Source organism: Nasonia vitripennis, chromosome 3, assembly GCF_009193385.2.
Source record: "Nasonia vitripennis strain AsymCx chromosome 3, Nvit_psr_1.1, whole genome shotgun sequence".
Classification (NCBI taxonomy): domain Eukaryota; kingdom Metazoa; phylum Arthropoda; class Insecta; order Hymenoptera; family Pteromalidae; genus Nasonia; species Nasonia vitripennis.
Window position 1 is genome coordinate 2452194 of NC_045759.1, and position 18382 is coordinate 2470575.

At 50.4% G+C, this 18382-nt stretch overlaps 1 protein-coding gene across 4 annotated transcripts in view; it reads right to left on the minus strand.

The window, feature by feature from the left end:
* Positions 1-18382, minus strand: part of LOC100122567 (insulin receptor) — a 120309-nt gene that overhangs the window by 26889 nt on the left and 75038 nt on the right. For all 4 annotated transcript variants that reach the window (XM_008205716.4, XM_008205717.4, XM_003425702.5 and 1 more), the window contains one exon: positions 17471-18349. In XM_008205716.4, the coding sequence (XP_008203938.1) occupies positions 17471-17954 (484 nt within the window). In that variant the 5' untranslated portion in view covers positions 17955-18349. The remainder of the gene's footprint in view (positions 1-17470; positions 18350-18382) is intronic.

Sequence of the window (18382 nt, forward strand, 5' to 3'; positions counted from 1 at the left end):
AGAATATTAGAATGGAAGAAATGGATATGGCGAAGGGGGGGAGAGAGAGAGAGAGAGAGAAGCTGAGGACGAGTCTTTATGGCGCGACACGCGCTAAGCCGAGAGGCATGTGTATAATACGGTGCAGCGCACGGCTTTGTAATTAACGACTCGGGGAGGCATTAGTTATTGTTAATGGCCTCGTGATTATTGGTCTTTTTACAGCGCGTGTGCGGTCTCTCTCTCTCTCTCTCTCTCTCTCTCTCTCTCTCTCTCTCTCTGTGGGAACGAGTCCACGAAAATCACCCTCATTACTTATGGAAATATGGGAAAGAGAAGCGACTCTCTCTCGTTTCGGGATTTATCGTCCGCGTCTTGATTACAACAGCGCGAATTCCGACGTTATTGCGCTTGTGGGCGAAATCCATTTTCCGCAGAGAGCAGGAGAGGATATAATGCCGCGGGGCCGCGACCGGTTACTCGATTATCGCTCTCCTGGAAAATGGCCTTAACAGGTTTTGACAAGCGCGACGCGCGCCTCAAACTTACTATGATTCTTCTTTGCCGGGGCAGCGGTGCGTGAGATTTTGTTCAACTCGTTCCCTCCTCTCTATACATGTATACATAGACTTGCGCGCGATTAACACTTTGCCGAGAGAGTTCGTCGCTATGCGAACTAGATTAAACTGCCTCGATGCGCGGTATACTTAAACCGCATATTATGCACGCGGATCGAGGAGTAAATAAAAGACTTGATAATTCGCTCTCTCTCTCTCGATGCCGCGAACCTACCGCGTAGAGACGACAGTTTCACATCCTCCTGCATACTTACGACCACCAGTAAGTGCAGGCTTTAGTAACTCACCTGAAACAGAAAAGGGGGAAAAAGATATTAGTCAAACGCTTCCGATATAAAAATATTCGGTAAAAGTGTCGAGGCCTCAAACTTTCTCGCAGGTCAAGATTTTTCCCCCGACAACACATCCCTCCGAAAATAGCTTATCCGACGAGGCTCTTATCCGCTCGTCGACTGACACCGCTGAATGAAGCACACGTGACAGCTCGTCGCTTTTTCTTCGCCTCGCGACGACTACGATGAAAAAAACGTACGAAGAGAGGAAGTTCCGCTGTTTACCACTGCCACAGAGAGAGGCTCTCGGATTTGATTGGAGGTTTAAAAAAAGCCCGTCGCGCGCTTCCGCTCCACATAATTTCCCCTCCTCAGCCGATGTGTGACTTCTTAGCATTAATTTTAGAAGTGTCGCGCGCGCGCGCGTGCAACCACGCTCTATTCGTGCGTCTATGCGCGTGGGTGGGGTGCGGGATTAACGCGCGCAGTGTGTTAAGGAGCCGTTTACGGAGATGCACGAGGACGTTGAGTGCGTCGTTCGTCACTATTAGGGAGTGTTTTTACTCGGGAGCGCTCTGCTATTAAATTTCACTTTGGACCCGTTTCGGCGAGCGGATACAGCGTCAAACAAAGGATTCTCTCTCTCTTTCTCTCTCTCTCTCCAAATATCTTGCGCAACAGACACGCGCAGAGTAGATCGGCCAAAAGAGGAAAAAGCGCGTCCCGAGAGCTGTGTAAATTGCTAATACGCGCGATTACCCTTGCAAATCGAAATTCCTCGATCCTGGCAAACGTTTCGCCTCGTTTTCTTTTTCTGATCGCACAGCTGGAAAAGGAAGCAGAAGAGAGAGAGGAGAAATTCCATGCGATAAGCTATCTCTCTCTCTCTCTCTCTCTCTCTCTCTCTCCCTCCGGCTCTATTGCGAGAGATCGTAAAATTAGCAGCCGAGTGTTATAAGGCTCGTCGATTACGGGATATTTCCCGGAGAGCAGAGAAGTTTTCGTCGCCGAGTGTACGCGCCCGTCATTCATATGCACCGCGAGATAATCCGGTGGAGATATACTACCGTTTATTCACGAGGAGAGTCGCGAGGGAGAAAGAGCTGATGTAGGATAGGTCGAAAGGTTCGAATGTGGTTCAATGTCAGAAATCGCGAGGATTCTATTTTGATCTTTCAAAGCTCTCGGCTCTTTTTCCTCCTCGCGTCGAGCGCTTAGCATACTGCTTGAAAATCAAACGTGTTCATTCATGCCTCTCCGCTGGACGCACACATTCGTTCACCTCTGAATAAAGCGAGGAGAGAGAAAAGAGGCTGCGCTGCGCTTAACCCCCGAAAAATCAGCTGCAGAAGCTGCACTCGTACACAACGGAATATTACCTGTAGATTGAGTTACTCTAATTGGCCTTCCTCCCTCCTCCCCCCCCCCACACATTCAAGAGAGAGGCTGAGAGGCTCGGCCGCAACAGGTTCTGAAACTAGAGACGGCCTCCTCTCGCGTGCGCGCAATGCAATTTTAAAATCATGTGTAGAAACAATATATCCCCCTTCGAGAGAAGGAGGAGGAGGAGGAGGAGAGCGCTGCATTCCCAGACAAAGTTTCGTCTCGCATCTTCAGTTTCGCTTCACGCTTCATCTCCCGGCCGATCTCTCGACGACGACGACGATGACGCGCCTACTCCGAGCGTCGTTTTTACAGTTAACGTTTCCTCTCGCGCGAATAACCTCTCTATTTCTCTCACCGCGATATACACAGAGGGCTCGCCGCGATGTTTACCGAGAAGAGACTTTGTACGGCCGTGTGAGTTATTGGCTGGTAATAACGGCGATCGTGTATAACGAAGCTCGTTTCTCGTCGAGTGAAAACGTCAGGCATTGATCTTTTTTGCAGTGGGAGAAACGATTGTATTTATGGAATCACGATGGAATGTATCGGTACCCAAAATAGAAATCCAATAATACAGCCCCTAGCGCGGAGCCGTCTCGGAAGGGTACGCCCGACCGAAATACCCCGATATTCCCCCCAAATCCAAAATCTACTCTACTAGCCCACATCAATCCTCTGTCTTCCTCCCTTCCCTGTTCCGAAGAGCGGAAGTGCGTCCGTCGTCGACAACAGGCTCCGACTCGCGCTTACATATCCCCTTCGTTTCGGGGGTGCAGCAGCCGTGCGCGCAGGCCGTTCACCTTTGAACCTGAGCCCCCCCCCCCCTCTCTCTCGAAAACAACAGCAGCAGCGCCGGCAGAAGGGGTGTGTATATACATTTCAGGGGGCCAGGTGGTGTTGTCGTCGGTCTATGGCGTTTCGCGGACACCGGAAGTCGCCAGTCTAGACGATTTTTTTTCGCGACCGTCTGCAGCGGCAGCCGAAAAACCAGTCGAGAGAGTGTATATACATGCTCCTGCATCAGAGAATGAGAGAGAGAGAGAGAGAGAGAGAGAGAGAGAGAGAGAGAGAAAGAGAGGTTCTTGGCTCACCGAGATTTCTCCGAGCGGCTGCGGTTATACGTGCCGTCTGTCTGGTGTCTGGCGGGTTACGGCGAATTTCATTTTCATGGGGATTATTACCAGCGACGCCGGAGCGGATGATTATGGGATGAAAACGATTTCTCGGTCGGCGCGCGTGCGAGCCAAGTGTATACTCTCTATACGTGTGTATGCACGAGACTGAGGGTAGCCGGGCAAAAAATTCGAATTCCCCGCCGAGGGTATGCAAGCGAATTATAGCTCGCCTTCTTCTTGGATTGCATTATTTAAAACCCACGTGTTGACGCACACCTCTCTCGGTACGCCTGCGCTCGAAAAATCTCCCGCCAAGGTCGACGACCTCTTGCATCCTAAAATCATCCGTGTAAAATCGCGGGCCTCAGTTCTACTGCACCCTATATCGAAATTCGAATCGATCCGGTCAGCGCCGAGTGAGAGCCGCCCTCGTACACGTATCAGCAGCTCCGCTTGAAATCGTACCCCAAGAGCGCGCGTAACTCGAGGCGCAGCGGCAGCAGATGGCACGCAGTCGATTCAGGTGCTGTTCGGCCAATGACAATGCATAATGCCGCCACGCATTAATTCGCCGCAGACGGAGGATTGACCCCCCTCCCGTAGAGCAGTATGCGTACTCTATGTACACACTAGCTAATAAGGAGTGTGTATCCGAGAGCAGCTTGCGTGGAGGGCCGTTGGCCGTTGAGCGACCTTCGATTAATCAGCGATTGACTCGGGGTGCGACGCGAGGGCTGTATGCGGTAACGGTTTTGCCGGTCGCGACGGGAATTTTCGGCTGGATGCGGATTGCTTCTACACCTGGACAAGGTGTACCGGTTAATTTCGAATTGAATCGAACGATGATTACCTTTTTATCATTTCCCGACGCAACAGATCTGATATTCTCTCTCTCTCTCTCTCTCTCTCTCTCTCTCTCTCTCTCTCTCTCTCTCTCTCTCTCTCTCTCTCTCTCTCTCTCTCTCTCTCTCTCTCTCTCTCTCTCTCTTTCCCACAATATACGTACTCAGCGTGTACACGAGCCTACACACAGGCTCTCCGAGCCGAGCGTCCGATAAACATCGCTCAAGAGCGACTCATCGATATGGCGCAAGCGACAGGTATATATACAACATCAACCGGCCGACATTTTTCAATTCCGCGGCGGCAACGGCGGTTAGCACACGTGTGCGGCGCTGCAGTATGAAGTCGAGATTGTAAATGTCCGCTCGGCGACGTGAGGCCGACACATATCGCGTGTTGCAACGCTCTCGCAGCCTAGTTTCGAGCTTTTCGTTCTGCTCTCGCTGTTTCTCTCCCACTTCGTGTGCTTTTCGCGAGATCCGCCATAGGCTAATTTATACACGCTTTAATTGTCGCAAAAATTGTTTTTCAACCTTTATGCATCGAGATCAACAATAATGGAGATCGTTATCGCGACGGCGATATAATTCAAGGGTAATTATTACGCATCGCCCGGAATTATCAATTAATCGAAGAAACACGGCTCGCGCTCGCGAGGCGCTGAATTTGAAAGTGTAATGAACGAAAGGTTACACGTGGCGTATAGCGCCAAGAGAGAGAGAGAGAGAGAGAGAGAGAGAATTACATCCGGTTGGAAACGCGCGTAGTTTTTTAACCGCCGCGCGGCGTGTTTTTTTTTTCGTAACGAAATCGAAGAATCTAGGCTCTATCGCAGTCCTGTGTTCTCTGCTCCATTTTTCCACGGTGTGAAGCTATACACGTCGATGCGCGCATGCATATGCGATGCAAGAAACTGTACAAGATTGTTCGATCTCGCGTAGAATTCTTTTCTGGGATACGATTATAAGCTCGTCGCGAAGGAGTCTCACGATCGGGCTTTTAATTCCTCTATACGCATTAGCATCGATGCTCGCGCCCGTCCAATCGGCTCCGAATATAAGCATCGCGCCCGGCGAAACAATAGGCAGCGGCAAGAAAGAGCCGCAGCGGAGCAAAGAGGAAGCGTATAAATAGTTAGGCAGCACAGCAGCAGCGACGGCTATAAGGCCCGGCGAGAGCGAATTAAAAGCGAAGAGAAGAAAGTTGGCGGCGGGTGGGCGGGCCGCGAAATTTTCCGCCGGAAATCGCCCGCGCCAGCGTACTCTACTACTTCCGCCGCCGTCGACGCGCGCACAAAGGGCCCTCTGCGGCCTCGCGAATCCGTGTGCAGCAGTGGATATGGTATATAGCCTACTTGATATTCCCGCCGGAGCGCCTCGACCTCGCCGCCGAGCTGTGTGTGCGTCTGTATACACGTATAGTATATAGAAGCCCCCCCCCCCCCCTCCCGGGTTTGGGCGCGTAGCTGCTTCGGCTGATGTAAGGAGCTTAATTTCGTCGATGAGGTTCGAAGAATGGCTTCGTAGTTTTTGCTTTCTTTGCGGCTCCAGAGACTTGACGAGCGAAGGGTAGGACCTTTAATGAATGACTTTTGACACTCGACTAATATTTCATACTCGGAATCAAGTTCTACTTATTGCGAAACTATGGCTAATTTATTGTTTCGTTTTCGACGAGTCATCGCTCCTTGAAAGAACGGCAAATTACACGCGGCTCCGATTTTTCGAAAGCTTCAAAGTGACCCTCTCTCGAAAAAACTACGGGCACCCTCTCATTACCATGTATCTGCCCCGTCGGATCGGGCCGACTCAGCGCGTTGCTCGAAACGAATTTGCCAAAATCACGCCATCGCAGGGCGGTGATTCGTGATTTCTCAAAAGCGTAATTAAACGGCCGCAGCTGGCGCGGTGTACACGTAAAATTCAGCGATTTTTTAATTGCACGCGAGTGACTCTAGGAAAAAACAGCGCCCCGAGCGATCCATCCGGATAAGCTCACGAGAGCCTGTTTAGGCATCAGTTGTGCGTTTTATTCGTACAGCGAGCGAATCAAGAATAAAATTCGTAGCTGCGGAAGCGTAACCCCGCGAGTAGTCCGTAGCCGCAGACGAGAGAGCACCTGCCGCGCGATCGGGAGAGCTAAACTACATTCGCGCGACGAACAGCTGTCCAGTGTCGAAATCGCACGCGATAAACACCTGTTCAGTTCGCGAAGCTAAAGCTTTTATTCCGTACAACATTTATCCAACCACAACGAAAGCGAAATATTCATAGCTCGGTATAGTCGTAAAATGCGCGTAGCTCGCTAGTGAATATTAAACCTCGATCGCGCGTATCGGCTATTATGCTCCGAGATCAAATTGCACGCACCGAGCTCGCACGATAGAGAGAGAGAGAGAGAGAGAGAGAAAAAAAAACGCGAAAACGTTACGACTTCGATAAGTAACCGGGCGACGGCTGTACAACGCACTCTAGCAGCGGCGGAGAGCTGACCTTAAATCGCGTCGCGATTAGAGCTTTATACATAGCCGCGCGTAAATACGCAGCTTTATCTTCCGCTTTGGAGAGTAGCTTTTTCCCCTCTACCTCTTCGCGCGCAGCGTTAATAAAAGGACCGATTGATTATCGACGTCCACAGCAGCGCACAATGACCGGCACTGTGGCGCTGCTCCGATGAATAGAGTCGTGAATATATTCGCTCTAGACGCTTGTGGGAAACTTTCGGAGCAGCGCACGTCCCTTCCCCTGGCCGTAATCGAAAAGGCTGCGATAAGAGCCGTACGCCTATCGCGCCGCGGCGTTTATAATTTAATGAACTTTCGAACTGATTAACCTACATCCTATAAGCCGATAGCGTTAGTGTGTCAGCAGGCCGCGATAAACAACCGACGGTACAGAATAACAATAACAATCGTTAAAAAAGCACGAACCCTCCCGAAAGCTCTCTCCCCCTCGGATTTTCCCCGGAGCCGCGTGCCTGGAGCGTCGTCGCCGCGACGAAATCCGACGTATTCCAGTGGCGCTAGGGGGCCCGCGACGCATAAACCGGAATGTCGCGTCGTCGTCCGCGCATTCCTCTCGTGCGCGGCAGCAGCAGCAGCTTCCCTCCTTCTCTTCCTCCTCCTCCTCCTCCTCCTCCTCCTCCACTGCTTCTGCAGGTTCACGAGAGTTCAGCGCGCGGAACAAAGAGAGCTGCTGCCCCTAGAGCTCTGCGCGCGGATCACACTCGACACCTTCGTAATTCCGCGAGTTCGATTGATTCGAAAAAGCTCCTCCTATCTTACTTCTCTCTCGCTCGCTCTCGTGTACCAAAGCGTCACAATACAGCGCACGCATCGCAGGAATGCCGATGAAGCGCGCGCTCGTGGCGACTACCAGAGAAGAGAAGAGAAGAAGAGAGAAGAGAGACTATCAGATCGCCGCTGCTGTACTTCGGCACCTTTTTGTGCCGGCGGGCTATGTCGCCGCTTCCCGCCATTTTTAGCTCTTTCCGCTAGAGAACCGCGCTCTGCCTTCGTTTTTTCCGGGGATTATATTCTCCGCTAGTATATACTCTCTTTGGCGTGACGCGTCTCGTCGTTTTACGGCGTCTCTAATGGCCGCTAACTATTCGCGAACAGATTGCACTATTGATTGCCCGCGCGACGACGCTCTACTCGCGCGGCTCTTACCCGAGAGCGAGCGAGTTTATTTGTGTCTGAGCACGCCTATTACCTTCTTGCTCCTCCTATTGCATTTCTACTCGCGCGCGAGAGCGAGCTATCGGGAGAGAGCTTGTAAGCGCGATTTCTTGTTTACTTCGCTCATTACGTCCGTTTATCCGTGGGTTATTGGGGAAAAAGGAAAAAGACGCGGCTCTCATAAGGCTACACGCGCTCGGGAAATGCCGATCGCTGCAGCGCGCGGCGGCCTTCGCCGGAATTCCAGCGCAAGACCTGCAGGACGGATCTGCGCTACTGCATCTGCATCTCTCTCTCTCTCTCTCTCTCTCTCTCTCTCTCTCTCTCTACGGGGATAACGGAGTCTCGCGAGAGTCGCTCTCCTGCTACTTGGATCGAGAAGGTATATGGGACTATACCAAGTGCGAAAGTGTACTGTGCGCATTGCTATACGTAGCCGGTTGGAATCGGTTCGGAGCTTTCCGAGGATGAATAGTTTTTGAGTGATTTAAACAACGTAGAGGTCGATATATCAGAGATTTTCAACGATGGCATAATCAATCGTAAATTACCGGCCGAGACAGCGAGGTAGCTTCGGTACTTTTTCTCCGCCCTCCGAGCATTATCTATAATTAATTTTACGAGCGCGTGTCTTTCAATTTTCGCGTGTGCACGCGCGCTTGCGCGCACAATAGTTTATTATCTATGTAACGCAAGCCACTACGCGGCGATTTATTTACAATGATTTTCATTACTCTCGCCGTCGCGCGCGCGAGCGGCGTAATCGTCGCTGCTGATTTACGGCCAGATACCGAGATTTACGAAGCAAAACAAGATTCGCTGCCAGATATAATAACAGCTTAAAACTTGTATCAACGTCGCTTTTATCATCGACGTAGAGTGTAAAGAATATATTGTTGATTCATTCGTATATTTACAAAATCATCGAGCATACACACACACCCGTGAAATCGCTAGAGAAGCTTCAAATTGCCGGGCTAAGGAAGATCGCTTTATAAAGAAGGTCTTCAAAAATTACGCCCGGCACCTTTGTATTTCCCGCCGCGCGAAGCGTCGGCTCATTAGTCGCTCGCGCGGCAATGAGGAGATAATGGCCGCCGCCGCCGAGAGCGCCCGCGCCCGTGTGTGTATAAAAGGGGCAGTGGACTCGTCGATGGCGCGAAAAAGACCGGCTATTAACGCTCGCTCTTTTTTGAAGATACTTAAACGTGCGTACGAAGAGAGAGAGAGAGAAATTCGATGCGCGCTTGGGTTATCGAGTGTACACTGCGGTTTGCTCGGAAGATTTAGCGGTCTCGGTGTGTGTGTGTGTGTGTGTGTATCGATGCAGCAGCGCTGCTTAACGGTATCGCACACAGCAAGAAGTTTCAAAACACGAGAGCCATATACACACTCGAAAACAAAATCCTCTCGGTACGAGCAGCTCGTCATCCTTCGGATTCCTCGTCGCAGACTCGTTGACCCACATTATACTCCGACGTGTATGCTCTCCATAATTCGTCCCTTTTTGCTCGCGTCGTACGCACGCCATAAACAAATAAAGCTCTCTCTCTCTCTCTCTCGGCGGCGGCGGCGGCGGCGGCGGCGGCGGCAATCGTCCGGCGAATCAATTGCCAATGATTGAGCCGACGTCTCTCTCTTTTTCTGTGGTAGCTCGCGCGAGGAAGGGAGAATCGTGACCGCTTGACGAAAACGTCATGTGCGGGAGAGAGAACGTGGGCCGTGGGACCGGAGAACCGCGGTACCACCACCACCACCAGACGCTGCTGACGTCTGACTCCGAACGACATTCCAGAACGTGAAATGCTTACCAACTTCTCTCTCTCTCGTTTTCTTATTCGCCTCTCGACTTCTTTCTCGGCCTAGCGCGTGTTACTTCTCTCCGGCCGATAAATCCTGACTTCAAGCCGCTGGGTTTTCGTTGCATTCTCGCGCTCCATTCATCGAAAAAAGAGAAAGTCTATGCTGTACACACACACACACACACACACACAAACACGGGAGAGGGAGAGAGAGAGAGAGGATATCTGTGCCGCGACGCTGCAGCAGCAGCTCGGCTTAGCTCGGAATTGCAACTATTTGGAGCACGAGAGCCGGGGCAGGTGAAATTTAGAAGCGACGCCGTGTGCTGGAGTGTACACACAGTGTGTGCAGCCTGCGGCGGCCAAATGGATAACAGAATGGAGCAGAGCTACATAAAGCGGCGGCGAACACCGTAATTGCCTAACGGCACCTTTCAGGAAATTCTTGAGCTGCTCTGCCGCTGATGATGCTGCTGCCGGCGCTGCTGTTGTTGTTGCTGCTGTTGTTATCTCTTCGTAAACAGGCCCGTGAAAAGCTCTGAAGACCGAAGAGGAACTGGATAACCTTGAAGGAGACTACACACGCGCGCGAGAGAGAAGAGGAGAGGATGAAGGAGAAAGTGATGCACACTTCATCCTGCGGGCCCGTAAAAAATTCATTTCAATTAATGCGCTTGCTTCAAAGTCAGCCGAGGTCCCATAAGGCGCCGAGTCATCTCTCTTCAAAGGAAAGATCGCTTCGAAAATCCACTAATGCATCCCGGAGAGCACATTCCTCGCATGTAAACACACACACACACATGGCTCTTCGAGAAGCTTCTCTCTTGTGTACAGCAAGAGGCGAAGAAGTTGGATCGTTCTCCGCCTCGCTTGGCGCTGCTGCTGCATCGCTCCTTCTTTTTCCTCGCGAGGACTTCGAGGAGGAAGAAGAAACAGCATCGCCGCCTATAATTGACTCCCACGGCAACGAAAAGCCGGCCAATGGCGATTTTCGAATGCGCAGTCCGAGCGCGAGGGTTATTAGCGCGCACGGCTCTCTGGAAATTGTGCTCTCAGCGCGAGTCGGAAGTGATAAAGTATTCTCAAACATCGTTAAACACCGGGTCCCCTATTTCTCATCGAACATCTCGGGGCGATGCCTGCTTGTTTGCTTGCGCGCGTGCGATTCGAAGAAATCAGCGCGCGAGGGCATTAGCATAATTAGGCCCCCGTGTGAAATCTGGGAGGGAGATTATAGACGGCGCGGGTTATTATGGATTTTCGGCCGACGCTGAAAAATTGCCCAAACGTGACTTCAAACCTTCGCTGAGCACACGCACGCGCTCCGTATATAAGCGAACTTCGAGGCATGAAAAGTCCCTGGAATGTTATTATTGAACGCTCTACGCTCTCCCTTCCTTCTATTGAGCAGGGACGTCGCGCGGGGATGTAATATTCAGCATTGATAAGGCAGGCGCCTGTACAACGTGTATCCTTGCAGCTCGAGGCTCCGCCGCACATCTATACGTGAACGCGCGAGCTTTTTCTCTCTCGCTTGCACTGCAGCCAAGACACGGCGTAGTCTTTGTGCGCCAAAGACCTCGACTTCGCGAATCTCTCCCTCTACTTCGAATTCTCTGTTGCTCCCCTCTCTGCGACTTTTTGTCGATCCCTTTCTCCGCAGTCTCCTTCCCATTTGGTTCTCCTCTCCGCGCGCTCTTCGGCATTCGATCCCCCACCTTACGTCCTATCCCGCGCGGTTCTACTTCGCTGCCTTCTTCTTCTTCTTCTTCTTCTTCTTCGTCTTCCTCTTTTTCTTCCTGGGCTTCGGTCTTCCCTTCGGAATCCTTTTATCTCTTTAGCTCTTTTTAAGATCCACCTACGGACTATCGACATACTTGGGCTTGCTTTGTCGCTTAACTACTCGCTGCTTCTCTCTTCCCCTCTTTTTACTCTTGGGCCAGAGCGGCAGACCCGTTCTTCGGCTTTTGCTTTGCCTCGCTCCCTCTTCCCAGGCCGGAGAACACGAGAATCAACTTCTATATACCGAACCTCCCTCTCGGGGCCTTGTACGGCGTCGCTGCTGTTTTAGTCTTGTAGCTTGTAGTTCTCCTCTCGTTTATCTTTCTCTCTCTCCCTTTCGCGTTCAAAGCGACGAGGCTCTGGGCAGCGGGAAGACGCTCATAATATAATATTACAGACTGCGGTCTGGAGAGATGATTGTGTTTACACGGAAGACCGACTTAAAACTGCGCCGTTGATGCGCATTTAACTTGGGCTTATCGCTCGATGATGATGATGCTTATAAGGCCGTGCCGATATAGCACAGTTTCGACGCGCGAGAGGTGTAGCGGTTTTTCTGCAGAGAGCGCCAAGAGAGAGAGAGAGAGGAGAGAATTCGAGGCTGCTGGCCTTGAGAGCCACTCTCGCTCAGAGAGCGCGCTTCCGATGCTCCCGTGAGAGAGGATACACTTTTAGGGTGTGTGATTTGGTCAATCTTCAAACAGATCGCCTAATGAATAACGCAGGAGAGTCGTACGTTGCAACGAGTTTGTTGCACAATGCCGGGCCATGAAGTTGCGCAGCGCCGCCGCCGCCGCCGCTCGATGATCGGAAATTCCAGTGCGAAATCTCTGGGACAAAAGGCTCTCGAGCCACAAAGAGCAGAAAACAATATGGAACTTCTATATATACCTCTCGAGGTTATGCACACTTCGGCGCGTCGGCGTCTCTGCAGTATAATGCCATGCGGCACAGTGCAGAGCTATACGCGAGGAACATTTTTACGAGGAGTCGTCTTCGCATCGAAATTTCGAAGCAGCTACTCCCGTACTCTGACAAGCGGTTAAACGGCTCTGTTAGCGTCGGGACTTTGATCAACCGCGTCCGATTAATGGGCGTCTTCAGGCCTTTATGACTATAGCGGGTATTCAGAACTTCATCATCCTCCTTCAAAAGATCAACGAACTCGACGTGTGTATACAATCTTCCAAAACAAGACACTCGTCCGACTCTATACGGAACGAAGTTCGAGTGGCTCGCCCGAGGCGGAATCGCAACCTGCTACTACCAGAACCGTTAAATGGAAGCTACTCGCCAGCAGGAGTTTATAAAATGGCGAAGATGATTGATCGCGGTAACGCCCCGTTCACTCCTTCTCGCGCGAAGCTAATGAGCGAGATCTTCGTCCGTTTGTCCGAGCTCTCTATGGACCTATAAAATACACACACACACACACACACACGCCAGTTGACGTAGGAGGAGGAGGAGGACGAGTCGATCGATCAACTCGATTCTCGTGTGTTGTGACTCGGCTTTATTTATTGTGGGACGTATCGCGAGTGTATTATTTACAACCTGTCGCATACAGCGCCAGGTGGTCGGCTATCGATATTATTCACTGCCATGTTTCGAAACGCCACGACGGTGATGACGGAAAAAAAGAAAATTAACAGTGAAGTTCTCTCGCGGTGAAGAGCCTGGCGCTATCGCGGTTTAAGATCGAGAAGCGCGAAATCCCGTTTGAAGTCAGTCGCGTGGTGTATAATGTTTCAGACATGTAAATCCTCCGCTGCAGTGAATATTAATGCAATTAATTCCGCCGACGAATATATCCGGCTTCATTGCCGAGCCGCACGCGAGGACAATTACTCGCTCTCACAGTTTCTCAAAAAAGCGCAACTATTTTCCGGCAAACAACTTCCACTGGCTTCATCAAACATTCCGCCCTTTGTCTCTCGCTGCAGCAGCAGCTCTACTCCCTTACGTCTTCTCGCTCCTCCACTTTGCGTACACACGCGTGCAACGCGCCCGCATTTGCATACAGTACGGAGGATTGAAGTTTCTACACGGATATTTACATGCCCCTGAGCATATACACGTACTGTAAACCCGCCTCGACTTCAGTCTCTTGTCGTTAATTATATCGTCCGAGTCGTTCTCCGGATGTATTCGTCTGCGGTCGAGATCATTCATATCCGACCGATGAAATTTTCTCCCCTTTATACACACCTTTTTCTCTAGTAATTATTACAGCGTATAAACGTACACGTGCGGAAGAGCTGCGACTATTGTGTTATAGAGAGGAGTTGCGGCGCTAGTTGTTTATTCTGTGCGCGTCGCGCTCGACGCAATTATCGAGCGCCGTAGCGTCGGCGGCGGCGCGATTGAAAGGCGCAAAAGCCTATGATTATAAATGGACTTTCTCTCGGAATTTTATAAACGCGCCGGCGGCGGCGCCGCGGAATGAGTTGTTTTGAAGTCGCGCGGATCGCGATTAATTTTCTCTCTCTTGGAGTTTTCGCATTCTTTCGATGCATCGCGAGCGTGCAGCTCTAGGCTTTATTATAAGTGTACTTTGGAAGCTTTATAGACGACGATGAATTATCAGCTGATTCCGACGATGAGATCTATGTAGCTGCTGCCGAGGAGAAAGCATAATGTTGTGCCTCTCTCGTCCGATGATATGTTTCGGCGAGGAGAGGATATAAACGAGCAGATGTTAATAATGTTGCCGCTACGGCGTGGAGTTTTATAGCTGTGATTATTTCTTGATTAAAGAAATGCTTTTCAAGAGAGGGAACAGTGCAATTTTCTTCGCGCAATATCGCGCGCGCGCGCGCGGCACTCTGTAAAGGCTCTCTGGGAATGGCTCTCTATGCAGCAGTGCATAGCGAAATTGGAACGCGATAGTGATAACGTCGATAATTACGCGCGAGGTCCTCTATTTTCTCGAATAAAGTATTGAATATCTCGTGGAGCAGGTACTTACTAACGATCTCGAGTGAAAAAGTGGATTCGGCCTGTAGTGTGTGAGGAAGTTGAACTTACCTGAAACAAAAATTAAAACACAGACATTAGTGGATGTTGTAACGAAATAAACGAGGTGAACCGGTAAACGAGGCTGCCAAGCCATCCATCAAGAGGAGCAGCCTGGGAACTGAATTTCGAAAAAAAATCGCTAAATTATGCAAAACCAGCACCAAAAACTTCGAAATCCCATCTGACTCATATGTCGCCGAATTCCTCGCCGTCTCAACTTCAAGCTTCGAAAAATCCTCGCGAGCCGAAAGAAGACACGTACGCGAAGAAGAAGAAGAAAAAGGGAAAAAGAAGCAGGCAGCGAGTGAAAGCCAAGAAAGAACAAAGAACGAAGCAGCAGCAGCACGTGGCCGCCGAGACGGCGTCTGCCGGAGGATAAATTAATTCGGCGGGCGGACGTCTCGATAGGTGTCAATCGCGGGAGGTTCGCGCGTGCGCCGCAGTTTTTGTTTTTCAGTTAGCAACGCAGCAGCTCCTTGGACACGTGCCGCACCGGCTAAGGCGCTGTGTATGTGCTGGCATGAAGAAATTGAGATAGTTAGGGGGGAGTATTTTTGGCGTGTTGCTGGGCGCAGGAACTGTACGCTGGATTGATTTTTTTGGCCGAAAGTAGGCCGGAGCTTTGAATATGGAATCAGCCCGTCGTGTAAAAGTACTCTCTCTCTCTCTCTCTCTCTCTCTCTCTCTCTCTCTCTCTCTCTCTCTCTCTCTCTCTCTCTCTCTCTCTCTCTCTCACTTGTACAAAAATGTTCTAATTGATATCACACAATTTTTTATGATATTTTCGAATAGAATGTTGTAGTTTACTTAAGAAGATAAGCTTCGGTTATCAAGTCGAATTTCATCCACGAGCGAGAGTCAGAGTAGCGCGAAAACATTACGCTCTTCAAAAATCAGCGGCTCGTATCTACTTGAAGACTAAAAGGGCTTTCCAAGTGAGTCGCTCTCTCTCTCTCTCTCTCTCTCTCTCTCTCTCTCTCTCTCTCTCTCTCTCTCTCTCTCTCTCTCTCTCCTCTGTCTCTCTCTCTCTCTCTTGCGCTCCGGAGCTTAATTAACCGTTTTTGAAAACACTTTTCAATTAGCAAACTGCCCGTGAATCGGCTAATTGAGCTCGAAGAAAAAAAGGCAGCACCGAAGCGAGTCTTTGAAGTGGCCTTTACCTCGGGAAAAAGGTAGCTTTCGCTCCACTCTCATCAACAGGTTGAATCGTGCTTTTAATAGTCCGCGGAATAAGACAATGAATTTTCGAGGATCAAGGAAGTAACGCGCGTAAAAATGCGCGCGAGATAAGAGAACGAGAAAATTGCTGCGATTGCGTAACATTTTATTAGGACTTTTTTCGAAAACGTGTTTCCAGGAATTCCGCGATTCGCTCTTCCGTATACATACAGCTTCAGCTCGTTTGAAAACTACCGCATAGCCAATGGATTTACGGATCACCTTGAAATCTATATAACGGCTATCGAAATCTGGTCTTTAAATCACGAAGCGTAATCTCGAATAAATTACGCCATAACGCACACAATGACGCAAAGTAACAATCATAAATGCCGCCTATCCTACTGGTACTCAACGGCGCGTTAAGCCTGGAAATATAAATAAACGACTCCGGCAGCGATTTATAATAATTTTTAGACTATAAACCGTTAATTGGCTGTTGCACTATTGCGCGCTCGAAAGTAGTTGTAAAGCCGCGAAGAAAGAAACCGTATAATCCAAATCCTTCAGTCAAGGCGAAAGCTTTACGAGTATAGCAGCACTGAATATTCGAGAGTTATATACGAACCGTAAATATAAAACTTATAATCGTCCTCGCGTAAACTCGAGGTTTATGTTTATGAAGCCACTAGCGCGTCGATAAGAATGTTCTATTTTCTCGCTGCACTTTGGTTACTACGATGTATTGCATACGAAAGAGCGTCGAGATGTTTTTCCATATACGCATCAAAATAAACAAATTTAAACATTAACGTGGAAAAATCTCGCCAACGGTATGAATCACTGTCGGATGATCGGCGACACACCTCCGTGTAAACAGACGAAAAAGCGACGCTAATTTCGCGCTCCGACTCCGCTTATCTCTAATTATTCCATCGTTTCGCGATTACGCGCGCTCACGCTCACCTGCCTCGCTTATTATTGCTGCCGCGGCGTCTATTCGCTCGGCGAGTGTCGAATTCGGCCGATTCCGTCATCAGCTGGCCGAATGACGCGCGCGATCGGCGATCACGTTCCTTTCGTTAGCAGTACTCCTCTCTCTGTGCCGTTATCGGGAGGCTTACCTCTGCTTTTCCTATTTTTTTCACGCCGCGAGTGACGCATTCGTTGCCGCGTGTCGTTGCTCTCGAGAGGCTTGATTCGTTACTCCTGTTTTCTTATATTTTTTTAGCAGACGGACCATGATATATTGCGGTCGGTAAAGAGGTATTCTCTCGCGCACGTACAATTTAGCAGCGGCGAGGCAACGCGCAAAAATTCATCCGCATACATCCGCCCGAAGGAAAATAAGCGGCGAGTCTGCGCCTTATGAATATAAGCAAAACAACCTCCTCTCATTTTCCGGACGAATCCGGCGTCGGGATACAGCGCAAAGGTCTGCCTGCGTCCGGGCAAATTAAAGGCGCTATATACACGTACCGCCGGTCTGTGTTGATTTTGCGTCTGCACTTTTTTAAGGCTGTAGCAATCTGTATTTGCTTGACGCTACCGGACGCGTCGATGCGAATAATACATCGCGCAATTAGAGCGAGACTTTTTTCGAGAGAGAGAGAGAGAGAGAGAGAGAGAGAGAGAGAGAGAGAGAGAGAGAGAGTGAGAGAGCCGTGATGCTACTGTATTATTCGTTTGCTGACTTTTGCAATGGATCCGCGAGTTTCGGGGTAAGAGATTGAATAATAAATACAACGCTCAACAGTAAAAATGACGTCTAGTGGATAAACCGATCATCCATACGAAATATAACAAATTTGACTTTGTGTTCGCCACTAGGCGCGTCAAGTATAGAATGGACTCTTACCTCTGCCCGATGCATGATTCGGCGCAGTCCCCTCGACGGCGGTCTTCGCGTTCTCGGCGACGGCTCTGCCGAGCGTCAGCAGCAGCATCAGCAGGACGATACCCGTACTGAGAGCCCCGGGCCAGAAGCCAGTAGTCCTCGCGATCTTCGTCCTGCTGCACTTGGCAGAGACCCATCTGACGACGCTCGAGGCGGAGCGCCTCCTCCTCGTGCTGGTCGTCGTCGAGCGGAAGTCCTTCTCTGTGTTGTCGTCGTACTTTCGCCTTCTTCCACTATCCTCCCGTTGATGATGATTCTTCCTTCGGCTGCCGCGTCGTTCGTCGCCGCAGGCCTTGCTGTCATGCTGTAATCGCTGACAAAGCGGACAGAGCCTCGCGGCGTCTGACAGCTCCCTGCCGCACGAGCAGCAGCAGCAGCGGCACGACGAGGTCTCGATGCAGCCCGACGTCGTTGTCGTCATTGTACTTCGGTGTAGATTTGACATTTTCAAATTCCGAGAGACGCGCACACTCTCACTGTCTCTCCCCTTCACTCTCACGAAAGGTTCATCGCTGCGATGGGCTTGACCACAAGGATTTCATTGGAGAGTCTTCTTGTGCGAGGAACACGGATGCTCCTGTCGCCGCGACGTTCGACCGCTTGCTCGAGCGTCGGGGTCGGCACATCCCCGGCAATTGGCGAATTTACACAAGACGATGATGATAGCGGGTCAGTTTTGCTGCTTGAGCTGGAAAGCGAGAAGGCTCATCTTACTTGTAGGACGTTGCGCGATGATTCTAGGAGACTTTTCTATTTCGCGAGGTTATCGAGATCCAGGATGTGGCGAAGATACGGCGGCGCTGGCTAACTGGCGAGTCCGACGAATGACTGCGTCGCATCCTGAAATTAAAAAGAAAAAATATTAGATTTGTT